Here is a 27,925-nt window from a genome sequence, read left to right as displayed (position 1 = left end):
TATATAATATATATATAAATATAAGAAATGCTCTGGGAATTAGATCAAGACGGGTAGCCATGTTAGTCTGTCTGTAGCAGCAGAAAAGAGCAAGAGTCCAGCAGCTCCTTAAAGACTAACAAAAAATACCTGAAGAAGTGAGCGGTGGCTCATGAAAGGCCAGACCCTGCAGGAAATCTTCTTAGTCTTTATGGTGCTAACTGGACTCTTGCTCTTTTCTATTACTCTGGAAATTCAATTTTTTTTTTCTTTTGCCATTTAAACGGAATACATTCAAGCTATGAGACTCATTCCTCCTTCCAAAAGTCACTGCTGAAATGGGAAAGGGGCCCCCGGGCCCCAAGGCCTGTACTTACTTTTCACAAACTGCCCGTCTGGCCCAACCGGCACATCTGATGTGCTGTAAACGCTCACCATCGGAACCCGGGGACCTGGAGGACAGGGAGACAGAAAACAGATTACATTAAAATGCTATAGTGGAGCTTGATTCTGTATCCCACGGAAGTGGAGACGGCTAAGGATCACTTTTCATTTAAAACTCAGTCGATGCAGGGCCCTTGTCAGCCACGGACGGAAAAGGCACACCAGAGCTAAAGGTGGTGGCGAATCCTACGGCCCTTTCTCAACAGCCCGCTCGGCGCATCTTAACTAATTTCCCAACGTTTTAATTACTGCAAATGCAATTAAAATCCCTTGCCTTTAAGGATTATTTTGATATCACACGATCTTCACCCACCCGTGATAATGGAGGACGTTAAAGGCAAACAAAGCTTTGCGTTTTTGTTTTATTAAAAACGCACAGATGCGAGCTTATTTCACACCGATCTTTCGCTAAGCGCCTTTCCTGACACTGTCAAAAGCTCCAAATCAGCGTGGCGGTCAGATCAGGATCTGGGAGACCTGAGTTCGAATCCCCACTCTGCCGTGGGAGCTTGTTGGGTGTCTCGGGGCCAGGCACACCCTCTCAGCCTAGCCTCCCTCACAGGCAGGGCCGGTGGCCGGAGGCCCCCCTCTCCTGCTCTGACCCCCCACCAGGACCCTCACTCCTGCCTTCCTTCCAGCCTGCCCACATCCCTGCCTGCTGGTGCGTCCTTCCTTCCCTCAACCATTCATGAGCATTCCCACAGAGCCCACGTCAGTTCCCCAGTGGGGCTGAATGGTATGTGCCGACAGGAACACCAGCTCTGTCAGCCTGACAAGGGTCTCCGCTGAACACCATCTGTGGGTCCTTCCCTGCCAACACAGGCTTGGGGGCCCTGCAACTTCCCACCCTTTGGGTACGCTGACACTGGATAGAATGGAGGAGGAGAGAATGACGTTGTAAGCAGTTTTGGGTCCCCATTGGAGAGAACAGCAGGATAGATATATATATTCCTGGGGCTGTCCCTATTTTCTGCCATTCGTCCCTGATACAGAGCAGTTGCTCTGCTGCCTCTTGGGAGATCCCTTCAGGCTGGAGACAAGCGCACAGCCAGTCCTGATCTTGCACGCACGTCCGTATAAACCCAAAGCATTGCAAACAACCATGTCTCTGTTTATCTGTGAAACGCCGGCGGGTACGCATTGCCTTTCCCTGCTGGCAAATTCAAAGCGCAAGGAGGACTGTGGTTAGAAAGTCTTCGATGACTAAACAGATTACTCCGAGTGTGAAATATTCTCTCTCAAATCAGCTTCTGCAGTGCGCTCTCTCTCTCTCTCTCGTATATTGCTGGCTCGAGACAAGCTGAAAACAGGGAACATTTGGAGGTGTGCAGTGGATGGCGCTTGCACAGCAAAATGAATGAAAGCGTTCCGGCGGTTATGCCTGTACCAGCTCCAGTGGCAGCTGGGACTGCCATGTGGGCAGCAGTGAGGTCTGATTCCGGGGAGGGGAGGGCTTCATTACTTGTCAGAGTTGTGCAGAAGAAGCAGGGCTACGTTTCCTCTACCCTACGCAACAAAGTTCAGCCCCCTCCTTAATATATCATCGACTTGTCCTCCTTTGCATATGGCCAGCACGCTAGACAACTCCCATCACTGCAAGCACAGATGCAAGTGAAGGCTTATCCCCCACCAGGCCCGCACGCACAGTGGGGCCTAGGAGGTCCCAGCACCCCCACCCATTTGCCAGGCACCTCCACCAATTGCCTGGAGCAGGAGGGGTACGGAGGAGGCCTTTCTGCCCTCATTGATGAAATGAGTGGTCTTCTAGTTTCATTCTCACATCTTTTTGTTACCTTTTTTTAACTCTTGCATTTACACGCCAATTTGCTGCTATCCATTGATCTTACAAGCCACATGATCCAGTTTCAGCTCTGCATATGTGTCTGGGCCCTGAGTGGCCCTCCTAATGGCTACCCCCTACCCTCTTTTTTACAATTTTAAAATAACAATAAAAAGTCACCATAATCAACAAGGGAGTGCAAAGAACCATTAAATAAAGATAGCAATACGTAAGGCCTATTCCACTACCTACCGTATATATAAAAGCTTATCTCTCCACTGTGCTAAGGTGCCCCATTAACAAAAAAAATATGCACCCTGATCAAAATATTTCTGGGTACACCCTGCTTTATGCCCATATGAATGTGTCCAACTATTAGGATCTGTTCAAGAGGTCTTACCAAGGGTTCTATGTGCATGTGAGGGCTTGATCTGTGGGTACATGAAAACAGTGCTTTTTTTTTAGTTGTAGTGAAATAACTAGAATATATTTCCTGAAATGCAGACCTAAGCAGACTTACACCCTTCTTAGCCCATTGACTTCAATGGACCTAGAGAAGTGTAACTCTGCTTAGGAGGTCTGATTCCGGGGAGGGGAGGGCTTCATTACTTGTCAGAGTTGTGCAGAAGAAGCAGGGCTACGTTTCCTCTACCCTACGCAACAAAGTTCAGCCCCCTCCTTAATATATCATCGACTTGTCCTCCTTTGCATATGGCCAGCACGCTAGACAACTCCCATCACTGCAAGCACAGATGCAAGTGAAGGCTTATCCCCCACCAGGCCCGCACGCACAGTGGGGCCTAGGAGGTCCCAGCACCCCCACCCATTTGCCAGGCACCTCCACCAATTGCCTGGAGCAGGAGGGGTACGGAGGAGGCCTTTCTGCCCTCATTGATGAAATGAGTGGTCTTCTAGTTTCATTCTCACATCTTTTTGTTAACCAGTTAACCACTACACCAAACTCTAATCTGGAAGAACTGGGTTTGATTCCCCACACCTCCACTTGCAGCTGCTGGATGACCTTGGGCCAGTCACAAGTTCTTTCAGAGCTGTTCTCTCAAGGGCAGTTGTCTCAGCCTCACCTACCTCACAGGGTGTTTATTGTGGGGAGCAGAAGGGAAAGGAGTTTGTAAGCCGCTTTGAGACTCTGAGTGAAAGGCGGGGTATAAATCCAATCTCCTCCTCCTCTTGCATTTACGTGCTAACTTACTGCTATCCATTGATCTTACCAGTGGCCACCTGATCCCATTTCAGCCCTGCATCTGCATCTTGGCTCTGAGTGGCCCCTCCTAGCGGCTGCCCCCCCTTTTTACAATTTTAAGATAACAATAAAGAGTCACCATCGCCAACAAGGGAGTGCAAAGAACCATTAAATAAAAACAGCAATACTTAAGGCCTATTCCACTATCCACCGTATATATAAAAGCTTATCTCTCCACTGTACTAAGGTGCCCCTTTAACAAAAAAATATGCAGCCTGATGAAAAAACTTCTGGGTACAGCCCGGTCCCCCCCATGGAGACTCAATCGGGAGCTCTGGTCGGTTGCATTTCCCTGTACCTTTACTGATACATTCAAGCACACAATTTTAGCTGTACATCGGAAACATTTTGCTTTTTGCCGCCAAGTCGCAGCTGACCTATGGTGGTGACCCCTGGTGGGGTTTTCAAGACGAGAGACATTCAGAGGTGGTTTGCTGTTGCCTGCCTCCGCGTAGCGACCCTGGGCTTCCTTGGAGGTCTCCCATCCAAGTCCTAACCAGGGCCGACCTTGCTTTGCTTAGGAGATCGGATGAGACTAGCTAAATGCAACCTTTTCCCCTGGATGCTTTCTGTGAGAATTTATGAAAGTGCAGTTTTCCAAAGACTCACGGCAATTTGCAAATTGCTCCTTTTACACTCGTAGTGTAAAACGCTGTTAACAAGAGCTTCACTGAGAAAAGACAGGCCATCTCTGACCTAAAGGCACATATATCTTGAAACCAGCCCTCTGACCTTGCATGGAGCAAGATGTTTAAAACTGGGCTGCTCAAGGGGCGGATTCTGCACTATATCTTTACATAGTGCTCTAATGCATTCCAGGTTTTAAAAGGTACGCATTGGAAACATCACTTAATGTTTGGGATTCAGGTCTTCCTAGGCAGCCATGACGCAAGGGTGTGTGGAAAACGAAATTACAGATGCAATCGCGAAATGTTAGCGCTAAGCGAAGAATTGTGCAAATTTCTGAATAGGGTGTCTGAGTCAGCAAAAGCTTTAAAGTTGTGCTTCATAAACTGGAGGGCAGATAAGAGGGAGGGTCTTATGGGACTTGCTGTATGAAGCTGCTGCTGGTACAGAAGGCGACTGATAGTCTGCCTATTGCTGACTGCAGAGAGATTCTCCAGGAGCCTATTATACAGTTGATTCAACTGCGCTGACTTTTAAAGCACAATTAAAAGTGTTGACTTTGCTTCTCGGAGCCCTAAACAGACTAAATACCTAAGAGCCTGTCCCCTCCACTGTCTTTGGTTGTGATATTTTAGGGCGGACAAATGTTGTGTATGAGGTTTGGTCTACAGTTATAAGAGTCCATCCCCTTAGAGACCCCCTTTCCCAGACAGAGTATTTTTAAATCTTCTAGTCCTCGTGGTTACAAGGGTCATCTGAGGACAAAACTACCACAAAATATTCCATGTGCCTTTCGCTATTCGTGTGCCCAGACACGATAATCACTGCTGGAACACACCCTCCCACAAATTAAGTGAGAAGTGAGCAGTGACTCAATGAAATTGCTGAACAGTTGGGTTGGAATGGATAAAAAGAAGGACCTCTTCAGCCAAAGAGTGAGTAACACATGGAATTCACTGCCACAGGAGGTGGAGGCAGCTACAAGCATGGACGGCTTCAAGAGGGAATTAGATAAACCTATGGAGCAGAGGTCCATCAGTGGCTATTAGACACAAGGTATAGATAGGAACTCAGTCTGGGGCAAGTGATGCTCTGTATTCTTGGTGCTCGGGGGGGGGCAACAGTGGGAGGGCTTCTAGTGTCCTGGCCCCACTGGTAGACCTCCTGATGGCACCTGGTATTTTTGGCCACTGTGTGACAGAGTGTTGGACTGGAATGGGCCATTGGCCTGATCCAACATTGGCTTCTCTTATGTTCTTATGACTCATGTAAGCTCTGCCACATATTTTGTTAGTCTTTAAGGTGCTACGGAACTCTTGCTCTTTTCTGCTGCTGACACGGCTACTTGTCTTGATCTGTCTTCATCAGACAGACTGTGAGGGCCCAAATCAGCTCTGAATCTGATAATTCTGCCGTTTACAAATACAAACATTGCCCGTCAATTTGGATCTCTGGTGAAATCACCAAACTTTAAATGTTCCCATCACGGAAAAATAAATCAATAAGCAAAGGATTACAGGTTATTGTCATCTCACTTTTTTTGGGAAATGTACAGGATTATCAACACGCAGGAAATTATTTCCTTTCAAGCACAGCATACAAATAGCCCAGCTGGAATCAGGGCTACAATTCTGTGTGCTGTGGGGGGTGGGGGGAAGGAATGATGTCATCTGGACTAGTAGAACAAATTTAGAGTCCAGTCGGCACCTTGAAGACCAACAAAAGTTTATTCAAGAGCATGCACACTTTTTCAAATGCATTGGAATGGAAGGTAAAGGTCAACCTTATAGACAGGGGCTGAACAGCAAACACGGCTGACCGCCTGGATCTATCTGTTCTAGTGTCGGTCTTCACAAAAAGGATTCCAGACTTCCATCAAAGTCTCTCTTCCCGTCTTCGAAGGAGGGAAACGTACTGGCAACCTGCTTGTTCCATTTCCCCCCCTTTCAGATAAGCCCCTCATTTGCATGGCACGAATAAGGAGGAAAGACGGACACTCCTGACTGATGAGGCAATTCTGATTTCCATTCCCTGTTAATGAGAAATCCTGTCCATTAACTGGGTGACTCCTTTATGCTGCACTAGCTAAATGGGTTGCAAATGAAACTAATCTGTATAAGACTGAGAAAGAGAAGCAAACGTGATTTGTGTTGCCCTCCTCCATAGATGTATTTAGTTGAGCATATAGAGGCAATCTCGGAGAATGATACGAAATGCAAAACGGGAGGCCGACGCTTCTCTCTGTCAGCTGCAGCTGATGGGATTCAGCGATGCGTCTGAAATTACAGTGCCATTTTTCCGCTGTGCCTCTAACGTCAGAAAAGCAAAGGGCTTGAAATGAACAGCGACGGTGAGAAGCATATTGGTTTGCCATTGCGTGTGCATATTTGGAACCCTGCTACCTGCACAGAAAAGCCCTCTTGAATAGTTCAGTTTGGCACAGCTTGTGGAAGTCCAGGAGAGAGAGGGAGCTCTCCTGACCTCCTTGGGAAGGCCATTCCACAAGGCAAGAGTCACGGTGGTGAAAGCACATGGACGGGCAGTTGTCAAGTCTGCTCATTTGCAGGAGTGTGCATGTTCCTTTCCCGATACGTGCAGGTCCACTGCTGTTTGGCCACGCAGCACAACTGAGCAGGAATCAAAGAATGTACATGCAACTAGCTTAGCATGCCCAAGAGGGAAAGGCCGTGGAAAACACTGGTCAAGTTTGCTCATTTGCAGGAGTGTGCATGTTCCTTTCCCGATACGTGCAGGTCCACTGCTGTTTGGCCACGCAGCACACCAAGCCGGAATCAAAGAATGTACATGCAACTAGCTTAGCATGCCCAGGAGGGAAAGGCCGTGGAAAACACTGGCCAGAGACGCAACAAAGCTTGTTTCAGCAGCCGGACCTGCAGATATTAGCAGGTGATGAGGCTTATCTCCCCACTATGAAAAGTCTCACCTGCTGGTTTATGCTGACCCAAGTGGTGCTAAATGCACAAGTGCAAGCCAGGTTGGCTTTATGTGAGTATGCTGCGAGCCTGACCAATTTGACATCCTGCAAGTCTGCTTTTGATTTCCCCTCCTCTTTCAAAGAGCTACATGTCACCAAACATGGTAGGGATTCTGTCCAGGGTCTGTACCAGAGGGCTTCTGGAAGCACAAGCAATATGGAAACGAGAAATGCATTCTCCTCACCAACCCTAGCCTCTGTGTCTTCCATGGAGGGCAAGGGGCTGTGGCTCAGTGGCAGAGCATCTGCTTGGCATGCAGGGGGTCCCAGGTTCAATCTCCGGCATCTCCTGTTAAAAGGATCAAGCAGTATGTGACGTGAAAGACCTCTGCTTGAGACCACAGAGAACTGCTTCCAGGCTGAGTAGACAACGCTGACCTTGATAGGCCAATGGTGTGATTCAGTAGAAGGCAGTTCCATGTGTTGCTACGCTGAACTGTTCTGCGTAGGTCCTGTTCCCTCTAAGCTGAATTAGTGTGAGCTAGCTCCGTTTTTTAGCCTCCAGCTCACACATTTTTGTCTTCGCTCAGGAAGAATGGCTCCAGAGCAAATTAATTTATGCAGCAGCCACATCGCTCGCTCACGACTTTAATGCCGGTAGCTCACAAAGTAGAATTTTTGCTCACAAGGCCCCACAGCTTAGAGGGAGCATTGGTCCCCACCAAGCTGGTATTGATGAAGGAAAATTCCATCATGTATGCTTGAGAGTGCAAAGGAGACAATATACCCTTGAAGTGTCTGTGTACGTCTGCCCATGTGTGCTGTTTTCAGTGGAAGGCCACCGGCCAATTTAAAACTGGTCAAGTGATCAGCAAGCAATGGTTTATGGCATATTGGCCAAACAGAGTCCCTTCTCACCAGCACAAAAAGCCATCCATGGAAATATTCTTCATGATCTCTGGTGTGGGCATAAACAGGGAATGGTGTTCAAAGATGAGTGTAAAATTACAGCTCGCTGCAACCAGACAGCCGGGAGGTAATGAGGCAGTCTATAATTGCAGTTACAGAAAGGGGGCTTCATTTAATAGTGGTAACAATTTAGCTGCTGATGATCTTACTAAACACCCAGAGATTATTATGCATACATGAAGCAACATTATAGTACATCATTGTAAGAACAAGGCTGTGGCTAACATGCAAGCATTACTTGGAAAATAAACACAGGTGGTGGCTCAAGTGGTTAAGATGCTGAAATGCAGGCTGTGGAAGGTCGGTAGTTCAGCAGTTCAAGACCCGAGTGTGCCGCATGACGGAGTGAGCTCCCGTCTCTAGTTCCAGCTCCTGCCAACCTAGCAGTTCGAAAGCAAGGAATTGCAAGTAGATAAATAGGTACCACTTCGGTGGGAAGGTGACAGCGTTCCGTGCGCCTTGGTGTTTAGTCATGCCAGCCACATGACCACGGAAATGTCTTCGGACAGCGCTGGCTCTTTGGCTTGGAAACGGAGATGAGCACCGCAACCCTAGAGTCGGACTCGACTGGCTTTCGAGCAAGGGAACCTTTACCTTTACCTTTTAACCCAACTTAGCTGGAGCACAATTAAGACTTGGACAGGCCACCACTGAGGAAGACTGGGCCGCTAGGCAGAGAAAGGCAATGGCAACCACCTCTGCCGTCTCTCGCCTTGGACACCCCGTGGTTGGGGTCACCATGTGTCGGTTGGGACTTGACATACTTCATTCACTAATAAACCACAACAGCATCCAATGCACCCTGCCCGGATAGGGTTGCCAAATAGTTTCACTCACCGGCGGGGGAGGCTCCGTCCCGTCCGGGAGCAGTCCGTGTGTGCCGACGTTGGGGGCGTGGCCTCCAGTGACGCAGCTTCAGGGGCGGGGTTCCCCCGGGCCCCGATTCCGCCAGGGCGGGAATCGGGGGCTCCGAAGCGGGGGGTTACCCGCCCCCCGGGCACATTTGGCAAGCCTATGCCAGATGAGCCTAGGCTAGCTCGCTCTTGTCAGATCTCAGAAGCGAAGCAGGGTCAGTCCCACCAAGGAAATCCAGGGGCCCTTTGCAGAGGCCGGCCGTGGCAAAACCACCTCTGAATGTCTCTCGCCTTGAAGACCCTACAGGGCTGCTGCAACTCAATGGCACTTTACACACACACATGCAAACACACACACACACACACAGAGGATGCAATGTACCCCATGTGGCATTTTGTGTGCAAATGGGGGTGTTTCTCGTTCTCCCTCCCTTCTGCTGTGCACCTTGAGACCCCGAAAAGCCCCCCTTGAAGGTCAGGGACCTCTGGAGCGACTCCGGATGAGGTGGATGAACAATGACCATAAGCAAAAGTTCGCCCCCTCCCCACACATAAGAATGTGCTTTCCACACTAGCACATTCCTGACTGGATTCCCGTCTGCGTAGTGCTTATACCTGCTTACACCCCAAATTAAACTTTGTTGGCCTTAAAGGTGCCACTGGACTCAAACTTTCTTCCATTGTTTTAACACTAGTGTTTTCAATGACACCAGTGGGGGAATACTAATAAAGGCCCTTTCCGCATGAGTCCTTTGCCTCAGGTCTGATGCTGTTGAGAAGTGCGTACTTTTTTCAGCTCCTGCACAGAATCGTGGCGCATTTGTCCACCTCCTGGATTTCCCAGCTTTTCTCCTACCTTTCCCAAACCTGCTTTGCAGCCACAAAATGGGGAGAGATTGCAGTAACGCTTGAATGGCTGCTGTGTGGGTGGGAAAGTTCAGATTCTCCCGGTCTCGTCCACACGGCAGCCATTTCCCTGCCCCTGTCACCACCACAGTCACTGGCCTCTGCCCATGACTGGAGGGCTTTTTATCTTTTTACATTTGCAAAGGAATATTGTTAGAACAATACAACAGTTTGTTTATTGGATTCTGTGAATTTTGTAGCTTTCATTAAAAAAAAAAAGAAGAAGTCCCCTTTCATTACAGAGATGGGCCTCTTCCTGTACATCTCCACTACAAAAGGCATTAAGAAGAAAAGAGATTGGATTTATACCCCGCCCAATTGGCTACATTAGGGGTGTGTGGTCTAACATGCAAAGAAGTTCCTGCTACAAAAAAAGCCCAGGGTTTTGCCAACAGAGTAAACAGAATAAGAAACAAAAGGTGAGTGTGGTAACATGGGGGTGTGGTCTAATAGGCTAATGAGCTGTGATGTCAGGGGTGTGGCTTAATATGCTAATGAGTTTCTGCTGTTGGGTGTGGCAGAAAAGGCCTTGGTGGTGCAGGGGAGGGGGAGCAGCCACGGCAGGGCACTGGGGTAAAGAAATGGCAGGGAAATGTGCCGCACAGAAGCCCTGCTGTCTCTGCCCTGTATGGGCAGCCGTGGCAGCGATGGGGAAACCACCACCAACATCAAAGAGCCGTCCAAACCCAAACTATGAATGGGATACAGAAAGCCAGGAAAAGGGATCTAAGAAATGTTAGAGGGAAAACTTCTTCCCCCTCCCTGTTCTCCTAGATCCCAGTACACAGCAGGCCGTTTCAGACTTCTAAGTGATATTCCCAGTATGTATACAGTAAAAAAAAACACCTGGAATTGTCTCTGCCAGCCTCCACTAAAGTCTTTCTCAAGAAGTGATGAATGATCGAAAAGAGCAGCAGCTGCAATAGCGGGGCAAGGGGGTGGGCCAACTGGGAGGGCCCTGGAGGGCAATAATTGGCAACAGCCCCCCCCCAATTCTCCTGCCTCCCCCTCCGCTCCAGTGTACAGATTCCAGGATCTCTTTATTTGCTAAGCCATGAATTATTCATCACTCCGTGCATTCAAGTTCATACACGGAGGCCATATTATCATACTAATAAACAAAAAAGGCCGGGAGCTTCTCGGAGCCACCGGCTGTAATTAAAAGATCTGTCCCGTCCACGGTGCTTTCAGAGTCAATACCACAGACAGATGTTCGTGGCATTTGCTGGCAATCACAGACATAAAAAAAAAAGAGTGACTTGAATTGCTATACTTAACCCCTAAGGCAAGTGAGAGGCTTCCGCCCCATTATGCACGTACTTCCATATATACATATCCAGCAAAGTAAAAAATCATCACCATTTTCAATGCCGTCTTGTTTTCATGCAACTGAACAATGCAGCGCTATTCTGACAGCTCAGGAGCTCCTTGGATGCTCTTATTTTACATTATGGAGAACAGATAACCTGCAGTTGTATAGGCACAATTCATTCTGGGACTATTTTATTCATTAATTTATTTATAAAAACATTTTTTACTCTTGCCTTTCCTCATGGTGTTCAAGGCAGCTTCCAGGTGAAAGTTAGGTTTTTTGGGGAGAGGGCATTAGGGAGGGGAAAGACAGATTATCCTGGGCATGGTATGTATATTTGGTTATTTTCCCTTTCAATTTATAAATATACAAGGTGCTCGTTTTGACCATGTGGGGCCATGAAGCAGAACCCACAAGCTCAGAAGCAGAACAAGATGGATTTGGCAAGCAAGGGCAGAGCCAGGGACTATAGGAGGTACCTGGAAAATGGTGGATCGATGGAGTTTGGCAGAATATGGACTTTTCTAGCTTTCCCAGAGTTCATTTGACTCCCAGTGAATGGTCTGGGGAACACCTGATACTTCAGTACAGTGAAGCTAAGCAGTGTTCAACTTGATTACATGCACAGATGCAGGACAAAAGGACAGAGAAGACGTCCTGGAGAGATCCAAAGGATTTAGATTAAAATATTATTCTTCACTGTCCTGTTCCACACAGCCTTTGAGGCGGCTTGCAAAAGCAACGACATGCAACTTATCAGACATACAGATGCACTCACGGCAAGGGTAGGGGGGGCTCTCTTCAGTCTTCCTCCCACTACTGCTTGGTGGCTGCTGTTCCTCTATGAAGAAAGGCTAAAGCGCTTGGGGCTCTTTATCTTGGAGAAACGACGACTGAGGGGTGACATGATCGAGGTTTACAAGATTATACATGGGATAGAGCAGGTAGAGAAAGAAGTCCTTTTCTCCCTTTCTCACAATACAAGAACTCATGGGCACCCCATGAAATTACTGAGCAGTTGGGTTAGAACAGGTAAAAGGAAGGACCTCTTCAGCCAAAGAGTGATTAACACATGGAATTCACTGCCACAGGAGGTGGCAGCGGTTACAAGCATGGACGGCTTCAATAGAGAATTGGATAAACATATGGAGCAGAAGTCCATCTGTGGCTATTAGCCACAAGGTATAGATAGGAACTCTCGGTCTGGGGTGAGTGATGCTCTGTAATCTTGGTGCTGGCGGGGGGGGGGGCAACAGTGGGAGGGCTTCTGGTGTCCTGGCCCCACTGGTGGACCTCCTGATGGCACCTGGCATTTTTGCCCACTGTGTGAACAGAGTGTTGGATTGGATGTAGTGGCTAAATACATGGACTCTAATCTGGGAGAACCGGGTTTCATTCCCCACTCCTCCACTTGCAGCTGCTGGATGACCTTGGGCAAGCCATAGTTCTGGCAGAGGTGTTCTTGATAAGAGCAGTTTCTGTCAGACCTCTCTCAGCCCCACCTACCTCACAGGGTGTCTGTTGTGGGGAGGGGAAGGGAAAGGAGTTTGTAAGCCACTCTGAGACTCTGAATGAAGGGCGGGGTATAACCAATCTGCTCCTCCTCCTCCTCCTCTTCTTCTTCGATGGGCCATTGGCCTGATCCAACACTGACTTCTCTTATGTTCTTGTGAGAAGAAATAAGAGCAAGCCCCCGTGCACAACTGCTTTGTTGTTGCTTACCTCACCTCTGATGGCCTCTTGGCACCACTACCCAGTCTGCTGGACAAACTAGCATGCCACAAGAGGGGCTGAACATTGTGCATCAAGCTATAGCACTAATATTTGAAATGTGAATAGGATTATATTTTCAGGGAAGAAATATAAGTCCTGTCCAGTTATACAGACAACTGGCACTGAAGCAGTCCCTGGTCTGTTGTGAAAGGAAACGGTTATAGACTACTCCTGGGGAAAAAGACACATTGTGATTTCAGAAAAGGGGGAAGAATCTGATGCACAAAAAGAACAACCTTTCCAGAAAACCTAAACACTTAATGAGAAACTATATGCAGGAACATCGTAACTGAAACTTAAGTACTCAATCAACTGTCTCTGAAACTTAAGTACTCAATCAACTGTCTCTCATGGATAAAAAACAAGAATTTGTGAAAATAAGCTGCTACAACACCATCTTGTCTGTCAACTGAAAAATATACTGTTTTACCAACAACGTTTACCTCAGCCTTTCTAATTCCTGACTATCCCATACCACCCCTGCCTATTAAATAAAATCTTTATTAGAGTTCACTGTTACACAGTCTCCAGTGCCATTTCAAGGGATCTAAAAAGAGGGCTCCTGTTTTCTCCTGACAAGTTCCTGGGCTGGGCAAAAAGCCAAATTAGATTCTGTCACAGGGTGGGTCATTCAGATTTATAAAACCGCAAATATTATCATGCTATTAGCGGGCCAGCTCAGTACCTGAAGGGAACTAAGAATTTTGGTGGGGAAAATCTGCCTCAGAGTGGGGAGAGTGACAGGAGGACCACCATAGCTGCCTTTATATGGGGCTACCTTTTTCCAGTATCAAGCACAGGGGTCCCCAATGAAATGCCTGTGGGATCCATGGTGCCTGCCAACATGTTTCCTGGTGCCTGCCAAGTGTTTTTAGAAACTGGGCGGGGCTAGGTGGGCCTGGTGCCTAGCAAGGCTTCTGATTGGCTGTGCAGATTAAGAGGCATCCTGTTAAACAGAGTTTCTGCCTAAACATTTTGTGGTTGTCTCCGCCTCCTGTGGAAGCCATCTTGGGATTGGGCTCACTACCCTCCAAATGCCCCCTTCAAGGTCTTTCCTTTTTCAAATCAAATATGCACCATAAAAGCAGTGAGCCCTGTGTCTCATTTCTCTGTATGAATCTTCTTCTCCGACAGATTCACAGGCATATGTTCTTAATATCCCTGCAGTGTTCATTAAAAAGCTAAATTGGTCTCTGGGAATCAGAAAACAATAAAACTAATAAAGAGTCCAGCTGGCAAAGAAAGTAAAAGATGCGGCTCTCCTTACAGCTCTAAATCTTCTGGGACAGGAACATCTGCACTTAGGCACTCCAGAGTAATGAGTTCAACCAAGGTCTTTCACCGAGCTGGAAATAAAACATACACTGCTTCTGTTCTCAGAATGTAAGATACCACCTTCAGATTTCAGCTCTTTCATTAGTGGGGGCATTATGGGAAGGCAGCTACCGTGACTGTTTACCTTTCCAGAGGGGAAGCTGAACAATTTGGGTGCATCTGTGCTGCAGGCTTAAGCTGGCTTGACGGCCAGTCTCTCTCAACCAAGGAATCAGGAACTGTCATGCTATACAAGGGGCTAGACACCTCCAACAGAGAATTCTCACCCTCTTACGGGGGTGGCCCACCCACTAGGTGGCCCTTGGCAGTTGCCTAGGATGCCAGAGGGCAGGAGCGCAGGGCACCAGAAGTGGGCAGCCCTGTGGTGCCCCAATACCAACACCACTGCTTGGTTGCCAGGCCACCTGAAGGTCCATGGTGTGCCTGCCTTAGCCAATTTCGTAGCCGGCAGCTTGGCACACACTCTGGCCTTGTCTTGGGGTGCACCCTGGCTGGCTGGCAGCTCAGGGTGCACACTCCTGGGCCAGCGGGTGGCTTAGGGCATGCCTGGATTGACTGGCCTAGGGGGCCAAAGCTCTGCATCCTTAGCAAACTACGATTTCTGGGATTCCCTGGAAAAAGTCAGTGTGTTGTAATCAATTATGAAACAGTCAATGGGCTGCACTGGTTAGGGTGGGGGACGAACTCAGGAGACTGTGATCAATCACTGCATGAATCTGTGGTTCAGGCGGCCACTGACCAGAAGTCCCCTTTTCATGTTCCTAGGTCTACATTGGCATTCTCCTTGTAGATTTTTTAAAAATGCAACAACCTGACCACCATGACCACCTACCCTTATTATTCGTAGCAATACAACGAGAGCTAAAGTACATCACTGGAATATTTCATATCTTCCAAATATAATGTAACAGTCCTAATAAACAGGTGTAAAGCAGATTACAGAGTACACCACAAGGTACACATAAGGTAATTGTACAGAACAGTGAATGTCTGAGAGTCTATTTTTCAGGAAGAACAAAAACAAAATCAAGATTATAATGCACAGGGGCTGAGTTAACAAGTGGAAATAAAAAGTTCATACATTAAAATGTTCCATTACGTGACAAGTCACAAATACTGTCTGATGCAAACATTCTGTTAGCAGTCAGATCCCTCCTCTGGTTGAAGGGCAGTTTATAGATGGAAAAACCATAAAATATCCTTCCTAATGTATCAATATCAGCTCAAATATCATGGGCTGCAATGCACTGCCTGGCCTAAAATGCCAGAAAATGGATGCCAGTAAGAGACAAGCCTGGGAAAAATATTTTTGAAGGTGAGTCAGACCAATGGCTCTCTCCACACCCTGAGGAGATGCATAATTAGGAACCATGGGTCTCCCAAGAAACTATTACCTCACATTGAACTAATCCCAACAACTCTGGCCTCACTTTCCCCTTACCCATTTCCCCCCTAATTTTGCAATACTTAACACTACTCACAAACCCTGGTAGCTTTCCTGTTTGGTACTTAGCGGGTCATCAAGAAACATCTATATATCTAATAGCCAAGTTGCCCCCTCCATGTGGATATCTAAATCTACATATCGGGGGCACTTGGGGGGCAGAGAGATTTTCCTGCACACTTGGTGCAGTCCCCATGTGTGCAGAAAAATCTAAAAAGTTGAAAAAACTATATGGGGGATACTTAAATCTCCCCAAAAGTAAAAGAGTATTCCCTGTGCATGCACAGAGAACGCCTTGGCAACTGTCTCACTTCTGCCACCGCCGCTGGAAGGGGAGAAGGCTTGGCGGGCCGGTGGCTGTGAGCCGCTCAGGCCTTGCTGCCACCAGGGAAGAGGAGTAGGCTTCCCAAGTCCCCAGAGGCCCGTTCCCCGGCGTCACTGGATCGGGCCCCGGGGGGAACTCCTCCCTGACGTGCGCGTCACCTGGAAGTGACGCGACCATGCCAGGCACACTGGGGGCAGGGCCACGGCCATCCGAGGGAAAACTCTATGGTTTTCCCTTCTATGGCTGTGGCCCCGCCCCCAGCGTGCCTGGCATGCGCACCAGACGCCGGCCGGGAGCCCCCCGCTCCCGGTGAAGATTGACTTGGCAACCCTAGGGAGGAGGGAGAATTCTTGGTGGGCCTCAGGCCTTGCCGCCACTGTGGGGAGGGAGAAGGCTTGGTGGGCCTCGCCGCCACTGGTGTTGGGGGAGGGGGGAGGAGGCTTTGTGGGCCTCAGGCCTCGCCGCTGCTGGGGGGGAGGGAGGAGGGAGAAGGCTTGGTGGGCCAGATGGGTCCACCTGCTGGGCTCACCTGCTGCCGCTTCCTCCTCCTGCGGAGCTCCTCATGCTTCTGCAGGCCGGGAGCTGTGAGGAATACTCCCCCACGCAAGTATCACGGGTCCTCCTTCTTGTTAACATCTATATTTATCCCCCACCCCTGTTGAACTCATCAAGGTATCCCAAGATCATTGTTCTTCCCTGGAAAAGCCATCAAATTGTTTTGGGGGCAAACATGTCAGATTGCCCCAGGGACCATTTTTCCTATAACTGCCAGCACTCTGTGCCATAGGAGTGCGTGTATGTTCCTGGTATCATGCACCCCCACTTTGTGGGTTTCTTCTCTTCTCCCCGTAAAATGCTGGCCATTTTGCTGCTGCTTCTGTGGACCTCTACAATAACTGGTAATTATAGCCCTTTCCCCCTCAACTATTCCCGCTCCTCCCTGTTATTCTCTTAGCTAGCTTGTATGTGTTTGTGTGTGTGTTTTGCCCTTCAATTATCTTTTAATAAAAAGCATTTCTGGTTGAACATCTGCCTGGTTTATTTGAGAGTTCTCTTAAAAGGGGGGGGGGAAATCCTGGTATACATTGGTGGAGATCCCAATTACCTGCCTTCCACTTTGTCTCCTGAAGCTAATTCTCCCAATTAAATAGGAGACTGCCTCTCTGGGTAACAGTTATGGCTTTCACATTGTGTGGCAGAAAATCCTGGACTTTGGGGAGGGCTGTAGCAGAGCATTGATGAGGCATGCAGATAGTCCCAGGTTCAATCTCCAGCATCTCCAGTTAAATCAATCCAGTAGTATAGAAGAAGAGTTGGTTTTTATACACCACTTTTCTCTGCCTTATGGAGCCTCAAAGCAGCTTACAATCGCCTTCCCTTCCTCTCCCCACAACAGGCACCTTGTGAGGTAGGTGGGGCTGACAGAGTTCGGACAGAAATGCGATTGGCCCAAAGTCACCCTGCAGGCTTCATGTGGAGGAGTGGGGAATCAAACCTGGTTCTCCAAATTAGAGTCTGCCACTCTCAACCACTACACCAAGCTGGTTCTCAGTATACAGTATGAAAGACCACTACTGGGATACCTACTGTCAGCCAGAATAGACAATACTGACTGGGACAGACCAGTGGTCTGACCCAGTAGAAGTCAACTTCATGCGTTCATTAGACCACCTTGGCAATTTATCAGGAGGTCCTCAAACAGAAGATCAGTCATGGTGGAAAAGCTTCCTTGAAAGTGAGATTGTCTACCACTACCTATCTTTCCCTTCAATGTGCCGCCACTGGGGAGTGCTTCGAGTGTGATCCGTGCTGTGTTCTTACTTCCTACGTGGCAACAAGAAAGGGCAAGGAAGCACCCAGGCAATGCACGGCATGAACTGAAAGCATGTCCTAAATCATGCCTAAGAATTTTCTACCACATGCATGAGTTACACAGCAAACAAAAAACAACATGGAGAAGGTTTCCTGAAGAGAGAATGTGTGAAAGTTATTGCATGCCTTTTGTAACTCATCTCTTTCCAATGGGAGAACTGGGAGAAAAATAATTTGCCTCCAGATGTATCGCCCGGCTCACTTTCTGAATCGCTCTACCCCCATGTGCTCCTCCTAGATAGGTGTACACAGTAACTAAACGTGATGGGTGCTCCAAAGAACCATCTTCATGCTTTGGTGTAGTGGTTAAGTGCGCGGACTCTAATCTGGGAGAACCGGGTTGGATTCCCCACTCCTCCACTTGCACCTGCTGATGTGACCTTGGGTCGGTCAAAAGCTCTGGCACAGCTGTCCCTGAAAAAGAGCAGTTTGTGTCTGAGCTCTCTCAGCCCCACCCACCTCACAGGGTGTCTGTTGTGGGGAGGGGAAGGGAAAGGAGTTTGTAAGCCGCTCTGAGACTCCAAGTGAAGAGCGGGGTATAAATCCAATCTCTTCTTCTTCTTCTTTTACACAGTGACACGGCAGATGACTTTCTCCTACCCATGGAAATGTCGTTGTTCTAGTAAACTGGAAGCCACAGCTTCCGCCTTAACTCCATTTCCTATTCTTCTTTCTCCCTATGTCAATGAGCAATTAAGGGTAATTTACATTAAATTAATGATGCTTCACACGACAATGAAATATTTTATAACACAGAAATGGTGGGTCTGCTCTGAGGAAGCGGCAACGTAATGCTGACTTCAACACAAGTGACAATCCAAATTAATCACAGTCTGCTTTAATAACTATGTTGTTAAAAGGGTGACAGGACAGATGTTCTCTTAAAAAATTAAGTGAGCCAATAGGAGCCTACTTTTATGCTGGAGTAACTGCACTTTTGACGGCTCAGATTTGTGTAAGAGACTTCCAAGCTGCTGCCCCCCCCCCAAGCCTGTGCATTAAAGGACTACCCTGATTAAAGGGAATGTGCTACTTTCTCCCCCTGAAGGAGTTCTGATACGTGAGCCGGGCACGATGGAAAACCACAGTCATCCTTCAGAATTAAGGGCACCAGGGACTCAGGAAACGAGGGCAATCGAATGCAAATGTGTACGAGACATCCACTATAATATTAAACGCAACCCTGCGATTAAGCCTGGGCATGCTCCGAAAGCAGCAGACGCTAATTTAAGCTTCCCAGAGCCATAGGAACGGTGGCAAAAGGTCACAGCCTGCCTCTGAGCATTAATTACATTCTCTTGCTGCAGGGGTACACAGAGAAGAAACCCATCCTAGATAATCACCCCGATGGAGGGCAATAACCGGGGCCTGAACAGATCTCTTAATAGGAAGTAATAGGCAAGCAACCACCAACAATAACTCACGGGCAAGGGTCTGAACGTCACGTTCGGCCACAACATGACAGGGGGTGGGGGATAAACCAGTTTTTGTACTGCCTGCCTGAAGCCGGACAGTGTTTTAACAGGTTCTGGACAGCTCTCCCTTGCAGTATCCCCTGCAGGCTGAGTTAATGTGAGCTAGCTCACAGCTTCTTAGCCTCCGGCTCGCACATTTCTGTCTCAGCTCCGGAAGGATGGCTCTGGAGCAGCCAAATCCCTTGCTCACGACTTTAATGCCACTCGTCCACAAAGTAGAAGTTTTGTTCACAGGACTCCACAGCTTGGGGGGGGGCACTGCTCCCTTGCTGTTGCCAAGAGTACAGACATGTGCTAAGAGCAGAATTTCCATCATCGGGACCAGCCCGGATTAAAAAGCAGCCTTGCCGTTAGGTATCTCCGTGGGTAGCCTTGATGGCTGACAGCAGACAATGTATAGCTTTTGCCTAGCAGATCTCACCTATTGTGTGAGTGTGTGTGTGTCTACAGAAGCATGAGTAAATCGCACTTCCTGCTCTCTGCAACTGCTGGTAATATCTAGCAGAATCGCCACATCTTCCCCAGTCTTTAAGAACATAAGAGAAGCCAATGCTGGATCAGACCAATGGGCCATCAAGTCCAATGCTATGGCCCATCAAGTCCAATGCTCTGTCACACAGTGACCAGAAATACCAGGTGCCATCAGGAGGTCCAACAGTGCCCCGCCCCAAAGCACCAAGAATACAGAGCATCACTTGCCCCAGCCTGAGAGTTCCTGTCTAGACCTTGTGGCTAATAGCCACTGATGGACCTCTGCTCCATAGGTTTATCCAATTCCCTCTTGAAGCCGTCCATGTTTGTAGCCGCTGCCACCTCCTGTAGCAGTGAATTCCATGTGTTAATCACTCTTTGGGTGAAGAAGGACTTCCTTTTATCTGTTCTAGCCTGACTGCTCAGCAATTTCATGGGGTGCCCATGAGTTCTTGTATTTTGAGAAAGGGAGAAAAGGACTTCTTTCTCTACCTGCTCTATCCCATGCATAATTTTGTAAACCTCAATCATGTCACCCCTTGGCTGTCGTTTCTCCAAGCTAAAGAGCCCCATGCGCTTCAACCTTCCTTCATAGGGAAAGTGTTCCAACCCTTCTATCATTCTAGTAGTGGTCTGTACTCTTTGTGCTGAGTGCCCACAGAAAAGAGGTACAGAGGTGTGGCCAGCTCTGAGCTTGGAAATACCTGGAGATTTGAGGGTGGAGCCTGTGAGGGTGGGGTTTAGGGAGGGGAGAGATGTCGGTGGGGTACCATGCCCTCCAGTCCACCATCCAAAGCAGCCATTTTTTCCCAGGAGAAGTGGGACAAATGTCTTAAATAAAAAAATAAGCAAGCTATGTAGTCTGCAGATCAGCTGTGATTCCAGGAGATCTCCAGCCCCCACCTGGAGGTTGGCAACCCTAGGTACAGGGTCTACTTGAGTGGACTCAAAGAAGGGCACAGAACAGAAAGCACCTCCGACCTGTGCTTCTGGTTCTCCTCCAAAGATGTAAACAGCCTGGTACCCAAGTCCTTGAAACCAGGGGAGACCTTGCAACCTCACCTCCCTCTTCTGCCCCCACCTTCAGGAGTAAAGTGATGGCGACCAGAAATGGGGCTTTCTCAGAGGCAAACTAAACATGACCTAGGCCATTGGTCCATCCTGTGTCCCCCAATGCTGTTTTAGAAGCAGTTGTAAAAGCTCTGTAAAAATCGTGTCAGAACCCACAGCCATCAACGGAGTGTCTCTTGAACCTAATGAGATATAGGGCATTCGTATGCACCCCCCCCCCCCACTGTGCTGGCCAATTAGGCACCCTCCCGCATGCGGGCTAAAGGCAGCAAACTGTTACTATGCGAAGCTGGGAATTGCTCGGCTCCCACGGCTTGCCTGGAATGCAGACAACACACACTCCCACCTGTACTTCTTTAGAGATAAGCGTTTCAGCGCAAAGCAGAGAGGAATGCGAAAACCTAGGCCATTGGTCCATACTGTGACCCCCAATGCTGTTTTAGAAGCAATTGTAAACGCTCTGTAAAAATCCCCACAAGGCCCCCAGAATTGCCACAAGGCCCCATGGCACCAGGAGCTCTCCCCACCCCACTTTTTCAAGTGCTAAAAGCCATGGGGAGGAGGGCCAAGAGTTCCTGGGGCTGCGGCATGCCTGATCCAGACTAGGGCCCCGTGGCAGTTTTTAAATAACTGCAACTGCCTCTAAAATGGCACTGATGGTCACACGATGGATCCGTGGCCACTGCCAGTATTAGTTGGGCTCTCAGTGACAGCCTCTTGGACATGGGAAGTTCTCCTTGCAGAGATCAGCTTGGTGGTCAACCTTTTACATTTTCGCCACCACCAGAAAATAATTTCATTCACCTGAGCCCCTCCTTAAGGGTTGTACCTGTGGACAGCCCCTCGACGAATACGTTTTATTGTGCTTTTTAAAATTCCCTGCTGAATTTGCTCTCTGGATTTCTAGCTGCTGTTTCATCCTGCTGTTTTTATTACTGTCATTTTGGACTTTGTTTAAAAAAGGTTTTAATTTGTTTGGGGTGGTTTTCTTTGCAAGCTGCTTTGGACATATTTTTTGGAAGGCAAACAAGTAGCCCAGGTCAATTGATATAACATCTGAAACTACCCGGACATGGGTTGGGTATCGTGTTTGGAGTTTTTTTGTGATTGTTTTGGTGGTATTTGATTATTGGTGCCAGTATGATGAATTCTTATTACTTTTAGAACTGCATGTGTGGCATTGACCTACATTTAACACAAATAACTCTGAATAAAAGTTAAGGGAAAGTTATTGAGACAGTTAAAGAAAGTTATAACTCAATAAATAATAAAAAATGTTCGCAGTTCTTTCTGGATCTTTGTCTCTCTGTTTTGTTTTTGCTTATTTTGCTTACCAGTAAATGACAGCAGGTGCATTATAAATGGGGTCGGCGGTGGTGGAACCCAACTTTAGTGGGTTAAAATCTAATTTAAAACTAATTTGAAACTTTATTTTCATGGTGGTAGATCACCGGCACCTTTGGCCAGAAAAAATAGATCACTTCCTGTTCAAAGTTGGACATGCCTGGTCTAGCCAATTTCTAACTGCCTAAAGTATCTCAGGATCACGAATCTGGAAATAATCTCCTTACAGAATGAGGGCTATCTCAGGGCACTAAGAAACCAGCACAAACTTTCCCTTTCACGACTGATCCTGTCCCCAGCACAAAAGAGACTTGGGCAAGATGAACAACAGAAGCTGAGTGATGCTCTTCAAAGTCTGTTGAAGTCAATGGGCTTAGAACGGTGCATCTCCTATTTTTCTTGGTACTGCTGAACGAGATTAGAGGAAGATCTGAGGAAGTGTTGCCAGGGTAGGACCTTCCTGTAGTTTATTTTTTGTTGTTGTTCAGTCACACAGTTGAGTCCGACTCTTTGCGACCCCATGGACCACATCACACCAGCCCCTCCTGTCTTCTGCCGTGCTCCGAAATTTGCTTAATTTCATGTTCGTTGCATCGATAACACTGTCTAACCATCTCATCCTTTGCCGTCCCCTTTGGAGTAGTTTATTAGGATGTGCAAAACGTTTTACAAAGAATTATTTCAGCCCACAACATGAAGCCTTGTTTTTCACTTCCGCTGCCTGTTCACATGCTCCTAGCAATGACCAGAGGATTTCCTGCTGCTGGTGGTAAGCAGGGCAGAAAGCATGGGCTCTGTGTCATTGCCAGGAAACCAAGCAGGAAGTATGGCTTTACTTCCTTCACTGTGGTGTCTTCTGGGTAAAAAGAGGGAAAATAAACATGGCTCCTCATAACAAAGGGTAGTACGATCACTGCGTCTGTTAAGCAGGGAAAACACCTTATCCTTACTTTACCGCTTGTGAATAGGGTGCAGCTTGTTGTGGTAGAGCATCTGCTGAATGGAGAGGCAGTGACTCAGTGGTAGAGTACCTGCTTCGCATGCAGAAGGTCCCAGGTTCAATCCCTGGCATCTCCAGTTAAAGGGATCAGAGATGAGGTGATGTGAAAGATTTCCACCTGAGACCCTGAAGAGCTGCTGCCATTCTGAGTAGACAGTATCGACTTTGATGGACCAGTGGTCTGATTCAGTAGGCAGCTTCATAAAGTGAAGTTGGAAGGGGGCATTCCAGCTCACCCCTAATTATTAGCCTCGTCTGGTATTTGCAACTCACACAAAAACACTGCTCAGAGTACATAGAGATATGGTAAATGTTGCAAACTCGGTGAAAGCTGAAACTTACCAGTAACTGTGAAGATTTTAGGAAGCCAATGAGAAAAGTTAGAAAAGTCTGACACCTACCAAGATGAGGTAATTATATTGATTCACTTAAACACAACGGGTAGAGTCAGAAAAGCCAGATCTTTATAACAGCCCACCAACATTCATAGTGCAGTATGCAAAATGTTGAGTTGTCCAGAATATTATGCCAAGATTAAAGAAAAATATTAAGAAGAAGAAGAAGAAGAGATTGGATTTATACCCCACCCTTCACTACCCAAGGGAGTCTCAGAGCGGCTTACAAACTCCTTTCCCTTCCCCTCCCCACAACAGACACCCTGTGAGGTAGGTGGGGCTGAGAGAGCTCTGACAGAAACTGCTCTTTTTCAAGGACAGCTCTTATCAGAACTAGGGCTTGCCCAAGGTCATCCAGCAGCTGCAAGTGGAGGAGTGGGGAATCAAACCCGGTTCTCCCAGATTAGAGTCCGCACACTTAACCACTACACCAAACTGGCTCTCTTAAATGGAGAGGTGGGGAGGAATGGATGGTTCTGAGTGAAGGCATGGTGTCAAATCACAGTTATTTTTGCCTGCACTAATGAATCAACTCCGCTATCTCTATTTGGAAAATCTGAAGAAGCGCGTATGCACAAAAAAGCTGATACCTTGAACTCTGTTGGTCTTAAAGGTGCCATGGGACTCAAACTTTGTTTTGGAAAAAGACATGCAAGTATTACAGTTGGCTTTATTGTTGTGAGTTTTATATGTTGTAACCTGCCCTGAGCCCGCATGCGGAAAGGGCAGGATAGAAATAAAATAAATACATAAAATATTTTGTGAATCAGCCCTGAGTGACTCCCGTGCCTCATTTCCTAGCTGCTTTTAAGACGATTCTTCTTACATGCACACTCATATGCACACCTGCACAAGGGCGGTTAGGCATTTCCAACAAGACAAAAAAGGAATAAAAGAAGACTGCTGGAAACACTTTAAAGAGTTTAAGATCTGCAGTTGCAGGCAGAGTCTATCAGTACTAAGCTTGCGGAAAAGTAAACTTTGTTCCAGTCAGTACGGCAATGAAAACAAACAAGAAAAACAAGAAATCGAAAACGGCTTCAACTCAGCCTATGCAAACGGCCAAGTGTCTTAAAGCGGTTCTCTTGTGTGCTGCCGCCAGCCACTGAGACCTTCTTCGCACATAACAGCCCAATTAGCTGAGAATTATCTTCCGCTGAATTCAAAAGTGCTTATTTCCCAACTAAGCTCATACCTTTGAATTCAACCGCTAGCAAGTTGTATCTGCTGTGTCACAATGTTCCCTCTAAGCTGTGGAGTCTTGTGAGCAAAAATTCTACTTTGTGAGCTCCTGGCATTAAAGTTGTGAGTGAGCAATTTGGCTACTGCATAAGTTAGTTTGCTCTGGAGCCATTCTTCCTGAGCCGGAGGCTAAAAAACTGTGAGCTAGCTCACACTAACTCAGCTTAGAGAGAACACTGGTCACAACTTTGTTGTGCCTCTTAAAAAGCCTTGACTTAACCAGGAGAATGCTGAGAATTAAGGCAATGGATTGCTGGCGCAGATTCTCCTATAAGAGAGATTTGTCCTGCAAATCCAGTCTGACATTTAAGTTGGGCGGCTGGGGTGGTTTGCCACACGGCTGATCTCCAGACGGCAAAAAAATAAATAAAACAAATGACTGCTCACTCCAGGTTCCTTCCCATTTATGTTTTTTATTCCATACATCTTGGAAGCGGTTGATTCTGACTGCAAAGGCCAGCAAAGATGGATGCTGTTAAAGCCCTGAGCAAGACACCTCTGCATTAATTACTGGCTGGGCCTATTTTTAATTAGCTTGCACTTTGTCCTAAAGCAGGGGTCTATTCTGATCAGCAGAACTTAGAACGAGGAGAGCCGACAGCTGCCTGCTTTTCTCTCAGCCAAATGAAGTCATCGCTCCCCCCCCCCCAGCAAGAACTCACAGGACATGGGATGAAACAGCTTTTCTCTAATGCGTTTATTTTAAAAGGTGCATGAAACGAGCCTCAATTCAAGACAACATTCTTCACAGTTCTGCAGAACCAAAGCTGATGATGAATATTTTGGTCGCAACGTATTTACGGAAGACTCCATCTCCACTTTCACTGGTTTTAGACTGAAAGCTGACTTAGCATGCGTGTTTTTTAGTGTCTGCACGGTGATTCAATCATCTTTTCATTATAAAGTGACGAATATACGTTTCTTAACGAGCCTGTGATGTTGGCGGGATGAAGAACTCAATAACAAAAAAAAATGTTTTATGCTATATCACAGCAACTGTTCTGTATTAATAACAGAGCTAGATTCGAGTCCAGGAGCATGTTAGAGATCAACAGCATTGGGAGGGGGTATAAGTTTTCAAGAGCTGCGTCGGGAGCTGGACAGCCTGGCATCCCGACTCAACCTTCCCCAGCACAGCCCGACCTGGGACAGACAACTGGAGCAACAAAAGAAGCTCCACTTACCTCCCTCCAGGGATCCTCAGGCTGGGGATGGTTGAGCCATGAGCTCCTCCTGCCTGTGACCAGACTCCTGACACAGGGAGGAGTCGGAAGGTAGCAGCCACAACAGGTACGGGTCCCAAGGAATGGCTCCCAATGATCTCATCAGTCGGGGCCGCCCTCTCCCCGAGCACAAAGGCCTGGGGCTGGCCAAGTGGGTACCTGACGAGGACAGCATGAGTGGCTAGGAGGGGGAGACTATGAGGCTTCACTCAACCCAGTCTAGGCTTTCCCTCCTGTCTCCTCAGGCAGGGCTTCCTGTCCAGGCTTCCCTTTGACCCCTGAACCGGAAACTGTTCTCACACCATGCTGTGGACCTTGAACTATGTTCACAGCAAATATCCTGAAAGTGTGTGACAAGCAGTTGGAATAGCCATTCTCTGCATGGCAAGGCTTTTGTTCTCGTGACAGAGTGCGGGTACTCCAACCTCTCCCACCACACTTAGAAGCCAACCTGCCTGCATCCTAAAGTATGTTCCATTCTAGATTCCTGCTTCCCCTTTCGCTTCCCATGGCATGAAAGAGATCTATATGCCCACTCCTTTGTCAGCACATATCTGCTCCCCTCATTTAAGCAAATGGAGGAACTCCACACTGGCTGCCATGGTGCGAGATCACAAACTGGAACTTTTTATTGTTCAGCAATTCCACTGTTTGTTTTGTGGAGGGCAGCTTTGTACGTCCAGCACCCTTGAACAGTCCCCCACTGCCTTTAATAAGAGTGCCCCCCCCTTAATGACAGAAAGAATACTAAAAACTGGAGGCCAAATAATCGTGAGGTGAAGCTCAGGACGGCAAAAGCAGAATGTTGCAGTGGGTGTAGAACAGGTCTGACATATCTCCTGGACAGCATGCAAAGCCTACCTTCACAGGTCAACAAGAAATGGGCCATGTTGGGGCTGAAGGATGCGCTGAAGTACGTGCAGTTGTTGATCAGATCGCAAGACAAACATCGCCTGTTGGAGTCTCCGAGGCCGGTGCTGAAAAGAGAATGATGACATATGTGCATCAATGCCAAGGAGCCAAAGGACGTATTTATAACTGCCATGCTGGATACAGATTGCCTTGGGAGAGAGTTTTCCCCTGTTCAAGCGGATTGGCGAGGACTGGTTCTCCCCATTCAGTAACGATCTAATCATCTCTTCTCAGCAGATTTGCCAGGGAAAATCCATCTTTCTGCTGAAGAACTTGGGAGGGCCCTTCTCTTTCATGCTGGAGGATGGTACTCCCCTCCGGTTGAGAAATGGGAGAGGAACCTGTGACCTCAAGGAGGCTTTATGGCAATGACCCGTTTCTCAAATGGAGGGGTGCTCACCAGCAGAGAGAGGCAGCTCCTCAAGGTGAAGAAGGGTGGTGGCAGCACCGAGACTCAAAGCAGCACATGAGATTTTGCTTCTCTTTCAACATGTGTTCCTCCCTTGCATGAATGGGAGATCATCCAGGAGACCTCTGTTGTAATTCCGAAGCCTGCTAAAGTTATTCGAAAATTCGGATGTTTACCGAAATTCATTAATGGGAGGAGAAGAGCATCTGCCAATTGCAAAGGAAGTGGACTCTTTCTCTGTCTCCTAGAATAAAATTGCTTAGGTAGCAAAACAGTGCACAAGATGCCATGCCTCATCACTGGGCACCCCTCTGGGAAAAACAAGAGAGGATGATTCTGAATTTTCTATTTTGAGGGATGCTCGTCAGGCAAGGAGCAAAATTTTGCCAGATAGACATGATGTCTAGAGGCAAGGCATGGAGGAGGGCAGAAAAAAGATGGTAGCGGGGGTCTGGATGCATGTCGCAACGGACTATCCCTGTTTTTAGACATGATGGAAAATAAGTTGCACTTGTTCAGAAATTACCACAATGTGAATTCAGGCCATTCCTCGGCAATCACAACTTT

The 27,925-nt window shown here is 47.6% G+C and overlaps 1 protein-coding gene across 1 annotated transcript in view; it reads right to left on the bottom strand.

The window, feature by feature from the left end:
- Positions 1-27,925, bottom strand: part of DPP6 (dipeptidyl-peptidase 6) — a 308,399-nt gene that overhangs the window by 31,270 nt on the left and 249,204 nt on the right. Inside the window, exons 16-17 of the mRNA XM_015413434.1 lie at positions 26,899-27,014; positions 357-431 (exon numbers count right to left, since the gene is read on the bottom strand). Of these exons, the coding sequence (XP_015268920.1) occupies positions 357-431; positions 26,899-27,014 (191 nt within the window). The remainder of the gene's footprint in view (positions 1-356; positions 432-26,898; positions 27,015-27,925) is intronic.

The sequence above is a fragment of the Gekko japonicus genome, unplaced genomic scaffold, assembly GCF_001447785.1.
Source record: "Gekko japonicus isolate JY-2015 unplaced genomic scaffold, Gekko_japonicus_V1.1 scaffold105, whole genome shotgun sequence".
NCBI classification, from domain to species: Eukaryota; Metazoa; Chordata; class Lepidosauria; order Squamata; family Gekkonidae; genus Gekko; species Gekko japonicus.
This window is presented reverse-complemented; position numbering and strand designations above follow the sequence as displayed.